This window comes from Anabrus simplex, chromosome 1 (genome assembly GCF_040414725.1).
Source record: "Anabrus simplex isolate iqAnaSimp1 chromosome 1, ASM4041472v1, whole genome shotgun sequence".
NCBI classification, from domain to species: domain Eukaryota; kingdom Metazoa; phylum Arthropoda; class Insecta; order Orthoptera; family Tettigoniidae; genus Anabrus; species Anabrus simplex.
The window spans coordinates 516878394-516899400 of record NC_090265.1 but is presented as its reverse complement, the minus strand read 5'-3'; the positions used below and the strand labels follow the sequence as shown (position 1 = coordinate 516899400).

Genomic DNA, 21007 nt, shown 5'->3' with positions numbered 1-21007 from the left:
AGGTAGCCCGCTTATGGCAAGGGGGGTGTAGGGAGTCTTGCTATATGGTTAAAGCTGTATGCGTTGGTTTTCTGTAGATTTTATATTTAAAAGCAAGCGGGAGTCTGGTGATAGTTAGGTCTAAGAAATTGAGGGCCTTATTAATTTCGGACTCTATTGTGAACTTAATATCGCCGTCAATGTCATTGAGATGTGCTAGGATGGTAGCTGCATCGGTGTCACGTTGATCCATGATAATGAACGTATCATCTACAAACCTAGACCATAAGACTATGTTGTTAAACTTCTTGTCTTTTTCTATTTTAGAGTACTCTAAGTAATCAAGGTATATATTGGCCAGAATGCCTGATGCCGGCGAACCCATGGCCAATCCGTCCTGTTTGTATATTATCTTATTGAATATGAAATAATTGTTACTAGTTAATAGTTTCATTATGGGCATGAAATCTGCTATTTCAAGTTGGCTGAGCTGACTATGAGAACGTAAGTGTATTTTAATTTAGTATTTTAATTTAGTGACAGTAGTAAGTGATATTTTGTGTCTCTGCTCAAAGTGTAACGTTTCTTGATAAAATTTTGGTTGAGAAATAAATAATATATTTCTTAAATTTCCATCCAAAAATCAAGGTGTGTCTTATGGTCTGAAAAATAAGGTAGCTGCAAGGAAATACTGACTTATCAGTAGTAAAACTAGGAGAATATATGAACTCCTGTTTTGGAAATATGAGTTGATTTCTCCAAAATTATAATTATGAGCTAACTGAATGCACAATTACATCCAGAATTTTCTGCTATCTTCTTGTATTTTAATTTAGTGACAGTAGAACATGCAAATATATTGATGCTTTTTACATTTTTGCAGGTGTTCCAACTAATTCCAGTGTAATAATTGAGTACTGGCTGAACACGTCATTGTGTCCAAGTTTTTGGGTTTTGTGTGTCTCTCTTCTTTTACAAGTACTGTTAATTCAGGTGAAACAGAATTATATCTTCTCAGTCCACCAAAGTATTCATGGCTACTTTGTAATGTGTCCTCTTGCATTCACCAGGTTCCCCTACTATCTTGTTTCAGGATTTACCTTCAGGATTGGCTGCCTCCATGATCAATGAACAGTGGTTCAGCATTAAAATGCATTTTGGTTGCCTTTGGTACTAGAACACTGGATTTGGTGTGAATCCTTTGTATGCTCTACAAGAGTCATCAACTGCCGAGTTCCAGTATTAACATTTAATACTGGTCAACTATATTGCCTGTATACTTGACCGCTCCATGTTGAGTCTTCTTGTGTTTCAAGAGGTCCCCCTTCTGACGGTAACGCTTTTCACACAAGTCGCAGGAATGAGGTTTTTCTCCTGTATGTATACGTTTATGTTCTGTTAGGACATGTGATCGTCTGAAGGCCATACCACAAACATCACATTTGAAGGGCCGTTCCCCAGTATGTATCTTGCGGTGCTGACTGAACACATGCTGGGTCATGAAGCATTTCTCGCAGAAGTCACACTTATATGGTCGTCCTCCGCTATGTTTGCGCACGTGACTGTCACGGTCACCCTTAATTTTAAAACCACGACCACACAGGTGGCAGGAAAAGGGCCGTTCGTCTGAATGTACTCTCTTGTGCGTGTTGAGTCCCGAGCTCTGACTAAAACCCTTACCGCATGTATTACAGAGGTATGGCTTCTCACCTGTGTGCATGCGTACATGTTTGATCAACACACTTTCTACAGGAAAACATTTCTGACAATATTCACATTGATACGGTCTTGGTTTCTCACTCTTCTCTTTCTCCTTGGGAGGATAGTGGATTTTCCTATGATCTGAAATTTTGGAGTATGTATCAAATTTTTCATCGCAATAGATACACTCAAATGGTTTCCCATACGTGTGTAAGCGATGGCGATGCAGTGCCATTGCAGGATAGGTGATGAACACTTTGGGGCAATAATTACATAGATACATTTTAGCAATCCTGAAATCATCTGAGCTATCTTCCTCACTTCTATGGCCAGCCTTATGTGAAGATAGCTGTCTATATGATTCAAAGCACAATGCACAAAACCTACATTCATATGGAGTGTCAGTATTATGCTGTTCCCTGTGTGAAGTAAGTGAAGACGGAGAAATGAAATATTTCTCACAAAACTCACATGTAAACAATTTTGAAATAATAACCTGTTCATATGTCTTCTCAGTTTGATCCACATGACTTCTCAGGTGCTCCTCAGCCACCTGAGGACTAATAAATACCTCCATACAAACTACACACTTATATGCTGTCTCTGGGGCACAAGATGACTTGTGTACAAGCAGATGTTTCTTGAGTGCTGTTTTCTTTACAAAACATTTCCCACAATGATCACACTGGAATGGCTTGGAGTCGACATGAGACATACTGTGCGATCTTAGAGATGGTTTATCATGAAACCTCTTGTGGCAAACATTGCATTCAAAAGGACGTTCTCCCGTGTGCAAACGTTGATGTGCTTCCAGTAGGCTTTTCTTAACAAATGTTTTGTTGCATTCACTGCAAGAAAAGGGCTTCTCACAGTTGTGGACAAATTTCCAGTGGCTATAGTGTCTCTTTTCATCTGGAAAGGTTTTGGCACAAGGCTGGCAATAGAGGGGTGTGACCCCTTGATGAAACTGTTCATGAAAGAGTAATCGCTCTTGAGTCCGGAAACTTTTCTTGCAAACACTACATCTGAATGCACGAGGCAGATTGACGAAACATGAGTGGGTCTTAAACTGAGTCTCACTATGTAGCTCACATCCACACAATGAACATACATAAAGGCTACCCTCCAACTGTTCATCTTGTGCCAGATGTTCTTGGATATGATATTCAAACTGTACCCTGTCTGGAAAACATGTCCGGCACACACTACAAGGGAACATGTTGGACTCTGCATGCAGAGAGGAATGTTCCAAACACTCTGCCAGAGTTGGAAAAACTTGTTCGCAGAGAACGCAGCTGTACATCACCTTACACTTCCCGGCCACTCCTTCTTCTTCACTGCTATCTTCGATGTCCGTAGCATTCAGGTCCTGACAATCCACCACAGCCACAGCATCCCACCAGTGTTCGCTGGGAGATAGTTCCTGCTTGCACCCATTCAGCAAACCAGTTATCATTCTGTTGTCCTCTAACAATGTATCGTCAAATGTATCATCAGCTTGTATCACCATGCTACCTTCATAGCAGAGAGGACAGCAGTATTTATCTTTATCCTGATTGTCACCACAGCTAGATTTATCAGGGTTGTTCAAGTATGGTGTCCATGACCTGCAAACAGAAATTACCCATATGCAGAAGATAAACTGATAAGAAGTCATAGTTTATCATGAAGGTCAGAACAATATATATTGTTTGGATTAAAATGCTACTGACCATTAAATTATGAAATGTATTGACTTTACAAACATAACATTTATAAGCTTAATGATGGAGTCTGTTTCACACCTTTTCCTTCCTAAACAAATGAAACGTCCTTTACTTATTGTTCACAAGAATGACCTGTTAAATTATTCCATAGCAAAGAAAAGCATTTTCTGAAAAAATAAAAAGTTTACAGTTCTAAAATGGAGCCAGCTAAGGATCAAAGAGCAATCGTGAAAATACAGTAATATTTTGGATCAACAACTGAAAATGAAACGATCACAACTTGAAAGAAGTAATCAATACAATATTATATGTTCTGTTTAAAGGAGAATCAACATTATCAGTAGCTGCCTCTGTGGATCAGTGGTAGAGTGTCAGCCTCCGGATCCCAAGGTAGCGGGTTCAAACCCGGCAGAGGTAGACGGATTTTTGAAGGGCGGAAAAAAGTCCATTCGACACTCCATGTCTTGCGATGTCGGCATGTAAAAGATCTCTGGTGACACATTTGGTGTTTAATCAACAAAATTAATTAAATCTCAGCCACAGACACCCAAGAAAGTTTCCATTTACTCAGTCTGCCAACTAGTGGGCCTAGAGTAAAACAGAACATCAAAATTTACGAGCAGACAGCCAGATGATGTCAAATTGAAATGTCTGCACATGGTAGCTGAGGCCATACGATTATTATTATTATTATTATTATTATTATTATTATTATTATTATTATTATTATTATTATTATTATTATTATTATTATTATTATTATTATAAGTTTTCTGGGACTATACTAATTTCAACCCAATAGAACAATTAAAAATCAAGCGTCAAATTCAGTGATGTGTTTATTTTTAAAATCTGACAAGTACTTTTGAAGATACTAGGTGCATCAAATATAAACCAGAATTTAAAATGAATGGCTCTGGTAGCAAACTGAAATGGGTGGGGCTTTGAGAGGATGTTGGTGGGGATGCCCACAGTAGGGTCTTGATGTGTTACAAACCACACAGCGACCGCTCACTTCAGTACGCCATGAGTGAGCAAGAGGTACACAAGTCCGTTGTGCAGCGCATCATCAAGTTTCTGGCGAAAAAAGGCACCAAAACTTCAGATATTTTGAGAAGGATCCGTGCACAATTTGGGGACGCAACCCTTGCAAAGACCCAGGAGTACGAATGGCACAAACGATTTTTGACAGGACTGGAAGAAGTGGAAAATGAGCCCAACCAAAGACAAACGCAGACAAGCATCACTGCAGACAACATTCATGCTGTACATGACCTTATTGAAGAAGATCGGTGCATAAAAATTTATGAAATTGCTTTTCTTGTAGCAATAAGCTTTGGAAGTGTTCAAGCCATCATCAATGATGAATTCAACCTTCGGAAATTGTCTGCCTTGTGGGTCTCTCGTCTTCTCACCGAGGAAAAAAACAAAAGAAACCCGCCAGGATGTTTGTCGAGGCATTTGAATCGCTACGAGGAGGAAGGCTATGATATTTTGTGTCTCACTGTGACTTCTGATGAAACTTGGGTTCATCATTACACCCCAGAGTCAAAACAAGCAACAATGGAGTGGCGGAAATGAGGTACTGCTGGCCCACTTAAGGCCAAAACACGCCTCTCTGCTGCAAAGGTCTTTGCAACTGTTTTTTGGGACTATGTGGGCATTTTTCTTATGGATTTCTATCGTGAACGAAGGACAGTTAATGCAGCCTTTTACTGCCCTCTTTTGGTCGAGACAAAAGCTGGATATCGCAACAAACGTTGCCAGGAACCGATCTTATGCACGACGATGCGCGCGCGCACACAAACACACACTCTCTCTCTCTCTCTCTCTCTCTGCTGTTGTAAGACAGGAAAAACTGGAGGAAATGCACTGGACACCTCTAGAACACTCTTCTTGTTGTCTCTTTGTGACTACCACTTGTTTAGACCACTGAAAGAAGAACTGAGAGGAAAGCAATTTCAAGACAATGCAGCAATAGAGAAGTATGTGCGCAACTGGCTGCTTATACGTGTTTTTTTTTTTTTTGAGGACGGCATAAAAGTTGCCAATTTGGTGGCAAAAAGGTGTGTCAAATTTCGAAGGCTATGTAGAGAAATGAGGTGTTTGTTGTGTATTTGTTGGTGGATTCAATAAAACTGTAAAAAATAATTCCAGTTTATATTTGATTCACCTATTATTAAAGGGTTCAACACTAAATTTACCCAACAGAACAATTAAGAATTGAGCAAAAAAATTCAGTGATTTGCTTGGTTTTCAAATCAGAAGAGTACTTTTGAAGATATTTAAGTGTTTCATATGTGTAGGCATTAGACAAAAAGAGATGTGCCACTCGCCTTGATGTCGGGCACGTAGTTCTCGTACTGACTCGTGCCTTGTTGATAAACACACATATCTCGCCATTATATCGAGAAGACCAGATAACAGAGAGAAATTGTAATAATTTAAATGCTTTATTGTCCTTCTCATGAGTACATAATACTTGAAAGGAAATAAACAACTTCAAAATCAAATGAATGACATGGTCATTAGAAAAAATTGATGCAAATTTAATGGACAACATTACTGTTGAGCTCTTTGGTCCTCCTTAAAGCCAACATGTAAGATCGATGTACATTAGCAATATGGAATGGTCGGGTTGGGAATAAACTACTGTTTGTATGATATCATTCACCTCTGTTCAGACAAAAAGTTCAGGTATTTTTATTTTTAGGACCAGTTTCATTCTGCCTCATTTCAACCACTTGCATCATGCAGGGAAATGTGCAGTTGCTCAAAAAGTTGTTGAGTGTATGGTATTATTTAAGTCTCTTCAGGCATATCCACACTTGTGTTAAACTACCTTACTTGGTTTTTTTTTTTTTTAAATATATATTTGTTCCTGGCATCGACCTCTAAAGATCTTTTGCCACTACTTGCACCATATGATATGAACCTGCGTGTAAGTGGAATTGCGGAAGTGTAGAGAGTTTAATGTGAGGAAAGGAACATTAAGGACGACACAAACACCCAGTCCCCAGGCCAGGGATATTAATCACTTACAATTAAAAAACCCTGACGCGGCCAGGAATCGAACCCGGGGCCGCCGAGCGACAGGCGGATGCGCTGCCCCTACACCGCGGGGCTGGACACATTGCTTGGTATACATGTTCCTGAAAAATCTAAAAATAAAAAATAAAATAAAAACATATTCAAATAAACTGAGTGAGATGGTTTAACACAAGCATAGATGTTCTGAGAGAGATAAAATACCATGCTCTCAATAATTTTTCTGAGGAAGTGTAGAAATTCCTTCTGGTGGTTGTGCTTGTGGTTGTTAATTTAAGGGTGAAACATGAAGGTTACCGGTTGTTCGTAACAATAATGTATGTTGAAGGTGGAAAAAAGGTCGGGCCCCTTGAAAACTAAAGATATTGATAAGAAAGGGAAGAGCCATGCACAGCAGAAAAACGGATGACGATCTATACAACCCACGTTTTACACTTTGTGAGCTATAGAGGGTGAAGTAAGGAATACAGTTTCTGTGAAAGGATTTATTTTAAATGATTATTGTAGATACGCTTTTTGACGTCCTAATTTGCCATATGTATTTTATACCTGTATGCCATACCGGCCCAATTCGACTACTGCCAAAGGTGAAATCTGAACACGTACATTTAACATATAGGAAAGGCTCCTGAAATGTGTGTGTGTAGTACTGTACTGTTGCTCCTGGAAATGGAAATGGAAAGGTGATGCTTGTACATATGTCAAGTGGAACATCTTCGAGGAGAACAGGTAATACGAAAGTTACTGTACCTTCCGTAAAGTATGGACTGATCACGAAGTCCCCCAGTATCCCACACCACACATGTACCACTGCTTCTGGTGTTCCACCAGCCTCAGCCAGTGCGGGTTCTCCATAGCCCAGTAGTGCCTCGGGTTCACGTTGCCATGACTGCTGAACATGGCTTCGTTGGTGAAAAGAACCCGGAGGAATTGTCTATTGTCTTGCACTTGCAGAAGAAAAGACTGACAAAATACCACCCTCATTTCATAATCACGATCATGCAGTTGCTGGTGAAGTGACATGGGTAAGGATAGTACTTGTGCTGCTGCAAAATACGAACGACACTTGGCTGGCTTATTCCTGTACCCCTCAAAATGTCCCTTGTGCTCATCTGTGGATTGTGCACAACTGCTGTAAGAACATCTATTGTCATTGATTCACCTGTTGCTTGTTTGTTTCTGTTTCTCTTACGAGGTATTCAGTTCCCATCAGGTAACAATTTCCTACACAATCTCCGAAGGGAAGATTGTGATGGACACTGTTGCAACGGATACCTCTCTGAGTATCACGTTACCACTGACATCGCATTTCTTTTAGATTCGCCATAAATAAGAAGCAAGTTGTATTTTTCCTCACTGCTGTAGTACATTTCCCTCCACTTCAGCCGTAGTCTGTTTAGAACATAATTGTACAATGGTGGCATGTGTGGAATTCCATCTCTTATGTCTATAAGCATCCCCCCCACACTCCACCTGATCCTGTATCCTAGTGGAAATATCTGAAACCACCTTACTGCACAGGATAAATAATAAGTACTGTACTCTTTCAATACTGGCAAACCTGAGAAAATTGAATTAATTTACACATTCAAATTTAAAATGGAACACAACTCGCCCATTTAGTTTCTTGTGGACGCCTCTTCTAATTTTATTCTTACGAGTGTCACTGACCATCAAACATTTTGACAATGCTCAGTACTATCACAATATGCTATGTACGGAATACGTTCGGTATATGTGCGTATCAACAAAGCATAAGTCGTGCAGGAGGACAATACACTGGACATCACAGCGAGTGGTACATCGCTTTCTAATACCCACACATAAGAAACCCTTTAATATCTCCACAACTATTCGTCTGATTTGAAAAGTAAGCAAATCACTGAATGTGTTGCTTGATTCTTAATTGTTCCATTGGTGAATTTAGTTTAGTCCAATTTAAAAAAGAAAGTTGCTCGGTTTCTCAGTAATTACGGATGTGATTGAGAGGAATAGGACAGTATTTTATGAGCCCCTTAAACTTGAAAACAGATTGTCTATAACTTTAGCGGATCAGAAGATATTTGAGGTGGACAACTTAGCTGAATCATCCTGTATATTGTGCAAAAAATCTTTGAAATTTGTAGAAATGTTTCATCCCTTAGTAACTGACAAATAATGTGATCGCAATGGAAATCCTTACATGCATATGAATACAAAGAAAACGAACAAATACAGTCCGATGGTGCTAAAATTTAGTCTGCCACTGACAATTTGTAATTTATATTCCACCTAGTCAATACTTATTACAATATTTTTATTGTTGGCTAAGTACTATAGGTACATGTTTTGAGAACCTATTGTTCTCTTCTTTAGCGGCTCTACAATCTACCAAGTATTTCTAGGACTTGTTGATCTCATTACTTTATCTTTCCTTACAATTAACTCACAAACTGTTTATCATTCTAAATAAAATGTTACTAAGGCTAAGAAACAAACTATTGTTAATTCCTACGGCATGGGGTCTGGGTGTATGTGTTATATTCATCATCATTTCATCCTCATCACGACGCGCAGGTCACCTACGGGTGTCGAATAGAAAGACCTGCACCTGGTGAGCCGAACCCGTCCTGGGATATCCCGGCACTAAAAGCCATACGACATTTCATTTCATATGTCAATCTAAATTTAAAATTATTGAAAATTATTTTATGGTCTTTCTGTTCCAATTTTTAGGCTAAATGTAATAACAGATTTGTCAATTATCTATTATAAATTGTTTAGCCTGAAAACCAACAGTCTTGTAAAATGTTGTATCAACTCCAATTGAAGTGTCTATGAATGTTTTTGCAACACCTGTTGAACATTCCTCTAATCCCAGGAGGGTATCGGTAGACATTGGTCTAGCCGTATGTTACATCATCGCAGGGACAAGCTACACAGTACAACAACACTGTTAAACATCAGCATTCAAACCAGTCTATCACAGCTAAGGTGGGTTAACAATTAAATAACAATTCATTCTAAAACCTGACATGACAAAATATCTATGAAAGAATTTTTTTGTTGGCTGCAAGACACAAAATATAATATTAATTTCCCTTATGTTTAAACTGGAACATAATGTAATAAAAATTGCACATGAAGTGATGTAGTACAGTATACAGTAGAATCTCGTTAATCCAAACTAATTGGAACCGGAGTCTGTTCGGATTATGAAATTTTCGGATTAACCGGAAAATATTTTCTAATAATAATGTTATTGTTTTTACGTCCCGCTAACTACTTTTACGGTTTCCGGTGCTGGGATTTTCACCCGCAGGAGTTCTTTCACGTGCCAGTAAATCTACTTACACGAGGCTGACGTATTTGAGCACCTTCAAATACCACCGGACTGAGCCAGGATCGAACCTGCCAGTTGGGGTCTAAGGCCAGCGCCTCAACCGTCTGAGGAAAATAGTTTCTACAATACAGTACAGCACATACTGTAATTTGAAATGTCCATAGAAATAGCAGTACGCTACGTCGAGCAACACTCCACTGCTACGCCCACTGATGTGATGTTTATGAGACGCTGGTTTAACACTGCATCTTCGAGTAGGTTCCAATCACTACGGCAAATAAATTAACAGACGTTGTAATGACAAACGACCGGTGATTAATGGCATATGATGTGTAATTATGTTTACAGTCAGTTATTCTAGTAAAATATGACTAACAAAATGCAAGTAAGTCTTAATTCTATAATATGTTCTATCATTTCAATAGGGAGAACTTTTAAAAAATTTGAATAGTTCAGTTTGGATTAACCGGACTTTCGGGTTAAAGGGGTTCGGATTAACGGGACTCTCTATTGTATACAGTAAAATCATTGATGAGAGTAGCCAACTAGAAGTTTTAAATCACAGTCCAGTTGTAAGAACGAATACCAGCACTTTATATATACTTTCTGATAGGCTTTTCTCTGGTACTAAGGTTCTTCTACAATGACAATTTGTTTTCAACTAAACCATATGAATAAATTCTGCTTCATAACATATTTGATGCTATTATTGGAAACTTGCCCATATAATGTATGTATCCAGAGAGAACTTCAAGTCGTACTAGTTTTAGCTGATGAAGGTGCAACCCACAGTCGTCCTTTCTTATTAGCAGCATACATTTTCATTGTCTCTAGTTTTCACTTTTGATTTCAGTATCTGTTGTGAATAAAATTCCTAGTTTGTGCATACAAGGTGGACTACGTTTTTATGAATTTCTGGAACCTTATAGGAAATTAGAGAAGCCGTTGTATTAATTACGCCTTTATTACATTTTGATAAATTCTTAGCTGCTTTCTTCAATGGTGCAACATATATTGGATGTTCTCCACATCTTCCGTTCATGACTGGCCTTCTTGAAAAGATTTATTATTATTATTATTATTATTATTATTATTATTATTATTATTATGTCAAAGGTTGAAGCTTAGAAATCCAGAAGGAAGTGGTCGCGATCTGTGAGATACTTACCATCCTGGTATTTGCGGAGTTAAGTACAGCAAAGGGTGGAATGCAAACCCACCTGTTCCCGGATATAAAATATACTGAAAGATTTTTGTAGGTTGTACGATAAATCAATGACAATATATAAATAAACTAGCAAGATACCCATGCTTCGCAACGGTATTATACTGAAATTTATAATTGAATGCTTAACATTTTGTATATAATCCGCCAATATTCTCAATATGACGGCAAAGTTCCTCCCATTTTTCAATCTTTCTTCCAGCAATCGATTTCGTACTTTCCGAGCTAACTCCAGGTATAGATAAGAAATGTGTTTTTCCACCATTCAATACACAATTTATTTTAATAGATTAAGCTAGTACCGGTTTCGGCTCTTTAACGGCCATCATCAGCTAGTACATGTTTTGTTTTAGCCATTAGACAATACACAAGTTGTTATTGTATTAGGCATCCGGATGTCTAATGGGGGATGGAAATGTATATAATAGCATATAATTAAAATATCAGTCAGTGGTCAGGTTAAAAAGTTACAAATAGAGCATGAGTATGTAAAACATATTAAAAACACACAGGTCACAATATATAACATTTAAAAAGTTTCAACACATTAAAATGGTACGTATAGGTAGACACTTGTTAAAATTTTCAATTTATGTTATATGGATTCCATTCTTCTGTCCTCTGTGCAGATCCTTCTAAGTAATGTTGATTTTAGTTGCGTAGGGTAATCTTCGAGGACATTTTGAAACTAGTGTACTTCTTATTGATGTGGGCCTTTGTCATGACGAAATTTTGTTATGTTATATATCCCAACTTGTGATATACTATGGCAAGTTTCAATACAGCAAACAGCAGGTCTCGAGCATGTATTTAGAAGTAGTCGGTGGTAACACTTCTCTCGTCTATGTTTGTTCTTGTAGTCTGTAAAGATAAAGTGATATAAGTATGCCGGTAGTGTGTGCATGAAGGAATGCCTAGTGTGTGTATGGAAAGAGTACTTACTATAGTTGTTGTGGAAGTCTTGTGCTGATGTGTTTGAAGGCTTGTTGTGTTCTACTGCGAGTGAGTCTGGGGCTCATATTAGCTGTGGAGGGGAATGTAGGTGGAGGGGAAGAAGGAGTGGCCGTTGGAGAAGTAGGGGCGGGGTCAGGCTTGTGATTCGTTGGTTTGTTAGAGCGTGTGTTTACAATTTTGAGATAATCATTCTTTAATATCGGAATGGCTTTGTCAAAAATAATGCTGGTTTTTTCATTAATATCATTAATGTTATGATTGGGGTTGGCGTATTGGTCTAAAGAAATGTAGAAATCTTCGGTTCTGTTGAGCAGGGGGCCCTTGGAGTTTATATTTAGTATCGTCATGTCGTTATTGATGTTTGTGAAACTATGCTTGGATTCTTCTACATGTTGGCCTATTGATGAGAAATGGTTATGTTTTACTGCATTTATATGTTCATTATAGCGGATGGTGAAGTTTCTGCCTGTACGTCCTATGTAACTTATGTCACAGTTGTTACATTTGATACGGTAGACACCTGATTGGTTGTATTTATTGTTATTATTGACTGTTTTAGTGTTATGTATAATGTTGGTACTATTGTGTGTGGTTTTGAATACTGTTTTTATGTTGTGCTTCTTGAAAATATTAGTTATAGTATATATGTGGGTGTTGTTGAAGGTAAATAGAGCATAGTCTTTTTTGGGTTTGGCTGTTTTTGCAAATTTAGTTTTAGGTTGTGATTTTATTTTGTGAATGATTTTGTTGACCATTTCTTTGCTGTATCCATTGTGTTTAGCTATGTCGTGGATTAACTTCAATTCATTATTTTGGTCTTCTGTTGTCATTGGGATGTTAAAGGCTCTATAAATCATACTATAATAGGCTGCTCTTTTATGTGTATTGGGATGAATGGAGTCATTTTTTATGGTATTTGAGGTGTGTGTGGGTTTCCTGTAGATCTTGTAAGATAAGTGGTTGTCGTGTCTGGTTATTGTTAAGTCTAGGTAATTTAGTGCACGGTTATTTTCGGTTTCTTTGGTGAATTTAATTTGGGGATCTAGAGTGTTAAGCTTATCTAGTATAGTTTGTGTGTCAGTGGATCTATTATCTAAAACTACGAAGACATCGTCAACAAATCTGCACCAAAAATGTATATTCTCTATTTCTTTGATTGACGTGTATTCTAGGTTATCTATGTATATTTCTGCTAATATTCCGGAGGCAGGAGACCCCATAGGTAGGCCTTGTTGTTGATAAATGGTATCGTGAAATCTGAAATAGTTATTGTTTATGGCGAATTCAAGTAAGTTTATGAATTCGTTTATTTCTAAGGTGCTCAAGTTGCTATTGTTATTTAGGTTAGATTCTATTATTTTGATTGTTTGTTTAACAGGAATGTTAGGGTACATATTTATTATGTCAAATGAAGCAAGGGTATGGTGTTGCTCGATCTTTAGCTCTTTGGTTCTGTTACAAAAATCTATTGAGTTTAGTATTGTTTTGTTTGCTAAAAATGTATAGTGCTTTTTTAAGAATTTTTGGATGAATTGCGATAATTTGTAGGTTGGACTGGCTCTATAGTTTATAATAGGTCTCATAGGTACGTCTTCTTTATGTATTTTTGGGTAGGCTTTCGCGGTCGGTAATTGGGGGTTCATTGTTATGAGTTTAGCAGATTCAGTTTCGGTGAGAAGAAAATGTGTGTTTTTAAGTAAAATTTTTAAATTCCTTTGTATGTTGTTGGTTGGATCTCGGCGTTTAATAGAAAAAGTATTGTCTTGGAAACATTTTTTAGTCTTTGTTATGTATTCATTTTTATCCATAATGACCGTAGTGTTGCCTTTGTCGGCCTTCGTTACTAGTAGATTGTTCTGTTTTATTTTATTTTTAAGTTTGTTTAAGTTCGATCTATTTGTGGTATTCATGTTTGGGTTATTATTGTGGACGCTATTGATGTATTGCGGGATCTTTCTACTGATTTCGTGTCTTACTTCGTCTCGTATGTCGTATGGGATCTTTTGTAAAGCAAGTTCTGTTTCGGTAATGGTAGTTATAATATTCTGGTAGGATGATGCATTACCCCAGTTGTGTTTGGGTCCCCTGTTCAATATATCCGTTTCTACGTCGTCAAATACGGTTTGCGTAAGATTTTTTATAGGCGGATGGAATTTATGTTGGGAATTCTTGTTAGGAAGAGAGGGATCTTTGTTTTGGATTATGGTTAGTGGCTTTGGTTTACTTTGTTGTTGTTTCAGTGTTTCCAGTTTTTTGTTTAGTGTGTTTTGTTTCTTTATGGCTAAGTCTTCTATTTTTTCTCTGGAAATTCGTTGAAAGTAATTCCAATAGCTGTGTGGGAGTTCATGGGATGCTTTCAGGTGTGTTGAGTAAAGTTCATTATTAAGGTGTTGTTTCTTCCGATATAGGAATTTTATTTCTTCTTTTAACCAAATTTCATTAGTCTTGTTTTGTGTTTTGCGTGTCTGAGCGGTTCGTCTGTGTTTATTATTGTATTTCTGGAGAAATTTCGGTGTTAAGTTGTTTGAAAGGCATTCCTTCAAAAAGGCAATGCTTTTGGTTGTGTTCATTAGTTTAATTTTCAAGTTCTGATATTTAAATGCCTTACGTTTTGCCTGGTTGGCTTCCGTATTATTATTTATAAATTTCATTTTCCGTATTGACAGACTCAAAGTATAGATAAGAAATGTGTTTTTCCACCATTCAATACACAATTTATTTTAATAGATTAAGCTAGTACCGGTTTCGGCTCTTTAACGGCCATCATCAGCTAGTACATGTTTTGTTTTAGCCATTAGACAATACACAAGTTGTTATTGTATTAGGCATCCGGATGTCTAATGGGGGATGGAAATGTATATAATAGCATATAATTAAAATATAAGTGGTCAGGTTAAAAAGTTACAAATAGAGCATGAGTATGTAAAACATATTAAAAACACACAGGTCACAATATATAACATTTAAAAAGTTTCAACACATTAAAATGGTACGTATAGGTAGACACTTATTACAAGTTGTCCATTTCATGACCGTATCGATGTTTAATCAAGAAGTAAGTGGTTATTTATACTTACTTCTTTCTTAGGTAGACACTTGTTAAAATTTTCAATTTATGTTATATGGATTCCATTCTTCTGTCCTCTGTGCAGATCCTTCTAAGTAATGTTGATTTTAGTTGCGTAGGGTAATCTTCGAGGACATTTTGAAACTAGTGTACGTTTTATTGATGTGGGCCTTTGTCATGATGAAATTTTGTTATGTTATATATCCCAACTTGTGATACACTATGGCAAGTTTCAATACAGCAAACAGCAGGTCTCGAGCATGTATTTAGAAGTAGTCGGTGGTAACACTTCTCTCGTCTATGTTTGTTCTTGTAGTCTGTAAAGATAAAGTGATATAAGTATGCCGGTAGTGTGTGCATTCCCCTCCACAGCTAATATGAGCCCCAGACTCACTCGCAGTAGAACACAACAAGCCTTCAAACACATCAGCACAAGACTTCCACAACAACTATAGTAAGTACTCTTTCCATACACACACTAGGCATTCCTTCATGCACACACTACTGGCATACTTATATCACTTTATCTTTACAGACTACAAGAACAAACATAGACGAGAGAAGTGTTACCACCGACTACTTCTAAATACATGCTCGAGACCTGCTGTTTGCTGTATTGAAACTTGCCATAGTATATCACAAGTTGGGATATATAACATAACAAAATTTCATCATGACAAAGGCCCACATCAATAAGAAGTACACTAGTTTCAAAATGTCCTCGAAGATTACCCTACGCAACTAAAATCAACATTACTTAGAAGGATCTGCACAGAGGACAGAAGAATGGAATCCATATAACATAAATTGAAAATTTTAACAAGTGTCTACCTATACGTACCATTTTAATGTGTTGAAACTTTTTAAATGTTATATATTGTGACCTGTGTGTTTTTAATATGTTTTACATACTCATGCTCTATTTGTAACTTTTTAACCTGACCACTGATATTTTAATTATATGCTATTATATACATTTCCATCCCCCATTAGACATCCGGATACCTAATACAATAACAACTTGTGTATTGTCTAATGGCTAAAACAAAACATGTACTAGCTGATGATGGCCGTTAAAGAGCCGAAACCGGTACTAGCTTAATCTATTAAAATAAACTGTGTATTGAATGGTGGAAAAACACATTTCTTATCTATACTTTGAGTCTGTCAATACGGAAAATGAAATTTATAAATAATAATACTAACTCCAGGTATTCCGCCCAATCAGTTGGGTCCCTAAATCTTTGCCATCTATACCTATAAGCATTTTTATTACGGATCAAACCCTTGGAGATCCAGCGTGGTGTCGTGTTGGGTGCGTTGGCAGTTCTGAACCCGGGGCCGGACTGCACCGTAGTCATTACCCGGCCAGGATCCGTTTCCAGCACGGTCCGCACATTTTAACGATGGTCCAGAACATTATTATTATTATTATTATTATTATTATTATTATTATTAGGGTGGGTGATATTAGTTGAGTTTAAGTTGTTGTTGTTATTAATATTATTATTATTATTATTATTATTATTATTATTATTATTATTATTATTATTATTGATGTTCTGGACCCCGCAGCAAGATGCAAGACAGCTACTTGGCAGTAAAATACATCTGCTGCCACTGTCATTGCTGACAATGTGACCAGCACCATTGTTGCGCGTAGGCATGTGTGCGGGAATTCTGGCGATACGAATGATATACTTCTGTGCATTATTGACCTTATTATAGAGGTGAACAATTGCATGGTCAATATCATTCTTATTGTTTATTTCAAATGTGTTTAAATTTTTATTTATATGCCAGGAGAATCTATTGTATTCTAACTTTAAGTTCCCCAAAGGAAAAGATGGCTCTTGAAAACGAACCCAGGAAAGATTAAAAATGATCGGTTTATGATCAGAATCAAGTACATTATGAACAGTAATAAAATCAATTGGTCTAGACTCTTTTTTCACCCCACTGCCCCCCCACAAAAAAAGGTGTTTAAAGGAGATTCCAAAATACCAATGTTCACGTTTGTTACCTTCAGTTTTGAGATATAAGTATCCCCATAAAAAGAATTCACTTTTTTCACTTCCTTTCACACTCCGCCCCCCTCTTAAGAAAATTTTCCAGAAAAAATACTTGTTTCTTTATTAGTAAAGGATCTTCTAAATACCAATTATCATGACTGTAACATCTTCAGTTTTTGAGATATGTGTCCTCATAAAAGGAATTCAACTCCTTTTCAACCCCTCCCCACCCCAAGATGATTTTCCCCCCCAAAATGTGTTTTTCTTTGTTTTCAAAGGAGATCCAAATACCAATTTTCATGTCTGTAATAAATTTTAGTTTTTATTACATGTAAGTATCCTCATAATACAATTAAATCCCCCCCCCCCCGCCCCTTCATTGGATATTCCAAAATCTTTTGCTATTTGTTTTACGTCGCACCGACACAGAAAGGTCTTAAGGCGACGATGGAATAGAAAAGACCTAGGGATGGGAAGGAAGCGGCCGTGGCCTTAATTAAGGTACAGCCCCAGCATTTGCCTGATGTGAAAATGGGAAACCACGGAAAACCATCTTCAGGGTTGCCGACAGTGGGGTTCGAACCCACTATCTCCCGATTACTGGATACTGACCGTACTTAAGCGACTGCAGCTATCGAGCTCGGTATATTCCGAAATCAAAGGAATACATGTTTCTTTACTTTTAAAGCAGATTCAAAATACCAATTTTCACGTCTGCAACAACTTTCATTTTTGAGATAATACTATCTTCATACAAATAATTCAACTAATTTTTCAATCCCGCCCAAGTGGATTTCCGAAAACAAAAAATACCTATTTCTTTATTTTTAAAGGAGAGTCCAAATACCAAATTTCATGTCTGTAACATCTTCAGTTTATGAGATATCAGTATCCTAATAAAAATAATTCAACCCCATTTTCAGTCTTTTCAAGTGGTTTTTCCTAAAATAAAAAATACATATTTCTTTACTTTTAATAGAAATAAAAAATACCATTATTCACTTCTGTAACATGTTAAGTTTCTGAGATATACTGTAGACATGCTCATTTTAAAATTTCACCCCCTGTTTAAGTGGAGTTTCCAAAAACAAATCACCTATGCTTTTTTACTCTTACAGGAGATTCCAAATACCAATTTTTACGTGTGTAACAGTTTACGTTTCTGAGATATATTGTATGTAGGTGGATCAAAAGGTTAGTTGCACTAACGTGCCGCAGCAGCGCGCTGTGTGTCGCAAATGTGGGCACAGCAGAGAAAGGGACAGACACAGCCCACACGTCTGTTAGGCAGGTCGCTGTTGTGTCTCGTCTAGTATTGTGTGAATAGCGGCCAAATGCAATAGCGCGTCAACTGGACGTTCACTCCAAATACGAGATGCGTGCGACAATCTGATTCCTATGGGCCAAAAGGAAGAATTGCATGGACATTCATTGTGAAATTAGTGCTGTGTATGGGGAGCGGGCCATTTCCCGGCAAGGTACCGTAAAGTGGTGTCAGCAATTCGAAGCCGGACGCACGGATATCACGGACAACCATCGCGAAGGCAGGCCCGCAACGTCCAGGACCCGTGCAAAAGCCAACAGTGTGAATGCGATCATTAGACAGAACTGGCACATTAAACTGAGAGAAATCGCGATGCAGCTGAACATAGATTCACAATTAAGTATTTATTTATTTTCCAACATCTTATGTTAATTTTAAGGACACTTCCTCTAAAGCATTACTTTGTCAATTTTATATATTTTTCATCTAAACAGTGTTATGTGGCTGAAGATGTTGATAATATACGAAACATGTACCACTTTTGACCATTAAAAATTGCCTTAAGCAATCATTGTATCGACTAGGTGGAAAATAAATAAATACTTAATTGTGAATCTATTGAAGTGCGATACGGACCATGAAGCTGATTTTATGCAGCTGAACATGTCGTATGGCAGTGTGTTCGCCACTGTTCACGAGGACCTTGGATATCGTAAGCTGTGTCAAAGATTGGTCCCACGTCTTCTCACCGATGAGCACAAGGGACAACGTTTCCAATCCTCCCTGGCATTTTTGCAACGCTATGCCGCAGACGGCAACGGGTTTCTGTGGCGAATCGTCACAGGCGACGAAACGTGGGTCCACCACTTCACCCCCGAAACGAAGCGAACATCAATGGAATGGGTGCACCCCTCATCACCACAACGAAAGAAGGCCAAGGTTCAACCTTCAGCCGGTAAGGTTATGTCAACAGTGTTCTTTGACATGGAGGATTTGTTGCACGTGGAATTCATGCCGAAAGGAACGACGATCAATGCGGCGTCGTATTGTCAAACATTGCACCGGTCGCGTAAAGCGATTAAAGAGAAGCGCCAGGGAAAATGGAGCACCGGTGTGATTTTGTTGCACGATAATGCAACACCTTACAAGGCCCGCCAAACGAGAGAACTGCTGCAGCGTTTCAAGTGGGAGGTCTGGCAACATCCACCCTACAGTCCCGACCTGGCGCCATGTGACTTTCATCTGTTCGGTAAGCTCAAAACTGAGCTCGTTGGTCGATGTTTCCAGACCGATGAGGAGCTGAAGGCCGCTGTCTCCGAGTTGTTGCAGAACGCTGGAGGAAATTTCTAAACCGGCATCGACAAGTTGGTTGTGCGTTCGCAGAAATGTTTGGAGTCTCTTGGAAACTATGTGGAAAAGTGACGTTACAGTGTATGTCGTTATAGCCGTGTTGCTGTTGTATAGGTGGTGTAATAAATGGCCATAACTGGGAAGTGCAACTTCTGATCTGCCCTCGTAGATATAGTCTTTCTAAAAATTCACTCCATTTGTCACTCCTGTTTATTCCCCATTAATTGGATTTTCCAAACACAAAAAACAAAATACGTGTTTCTTTATTTTTAAAGGAGATTCCAAATACCAATTTTCAGGTCTGTAATATGTTCAGTTTCTGAGATATAAGTATCCTCATTAAAGGCATTCAAGCCCTTTTTCACCCTTTCTCACCCCTCCCAGTGGAATTTTTCAAAAACAAAAAAATATGTTTTTATTTTTAAAGGAAAACCTTTTAAAGTTTTGTTATATAGATACACTCCTTTTTAAAATTCACCCTCCTTTTCACCCCCTTAGCGATGGAATATCCAAAAACCCTCCCTTAGCGAACACCTACATTGTAATATAAATGTTTCCTCAAAATTTCATTTCTTTATGTCCAGTAGTTTTGACTCGGCGATGATGAATGAGTCAGTCAGTCAGTCAGTCAGTCAGTCAGTCAGTCAGTCAGTCAGTCAGTCAGTCAGTCGGGACATGTTCTTTTACGATTATATATATATATATGTCGCATTAGGCGGGGATGAAAAATACTATAGCAAATATAAATGACAAAAAGAAAATAAATAAATATACAGCAAGAAATTGAACAAAAGAACAAAGCCTTGAAAGTAAATAATTTACTATCAGTTATTGCAACATATCGTAGGAGGCCTATTTATAATTTAGTGTACATTTCCCGATTGATAAGAGCTTCAATGTATAAAAAATGAGGGCCAATAACACCTAACCGTGTCAACGATATTAAAGCATTATAAGTGTTCTGTACAGTGCACGGTGTCTCCTACATAATGCATTTACATAACACGTCACGGCTTACTCATGCTTCGACAACATATGAATAAATGTGCTTCTCTCTATTCGTGACAGATACATTTCCCAATATAAAAGAACAGTTGGTCTGTTCTCCAGTAACACTATTATCCCCATGCCAATTAGGTGTGTTCTGCGAAGGAACTGCACCAACCCGCAATTTCTTCTTCAGAGGCAAATCCAACATTTCATTCCGCTCCTTTCCGTTCCGTTCCGTTCGTAGTCCTCTGTACAAGATGTGCAGAGCAAACTCGACCAGTACTAGCATTGATGTTATCTTTTCGTTTGCATCATAATAATAATAATAATAATAATAATAATAATAATAATAATAATAATAATAATAATAATAATAATGTTATTTGCTT

The 21007-nt window shown here is 37.7% G+C and overlaps 1 protein-coding gene across 2 annotated transcripts in view; it reads right to left on the bottom strand.

The window, feature by feature from the left end:
• Positions 1-622: 622 nt before the first annotated feature.
• Positions 623-21007, bottom strand: part of LOC136868721 (zinc finger protein 665) — a 131237-nt gene continuing 110852 nt past the window's right edge. For both annotated transcript variants that reach the window (XM_067144795.2, XM_067144796.2), the window contains one exon: positions 623-3287. In XM_067144795.2, coding sequence (XP_067000896.1) covers positions 1229-3287 — 2059 coding nt within the window. In that variant the 3' untranslated portion in view covers positions 623-1228. The remainder of the gene's footprint in view (positions 3288-21007) is intronic.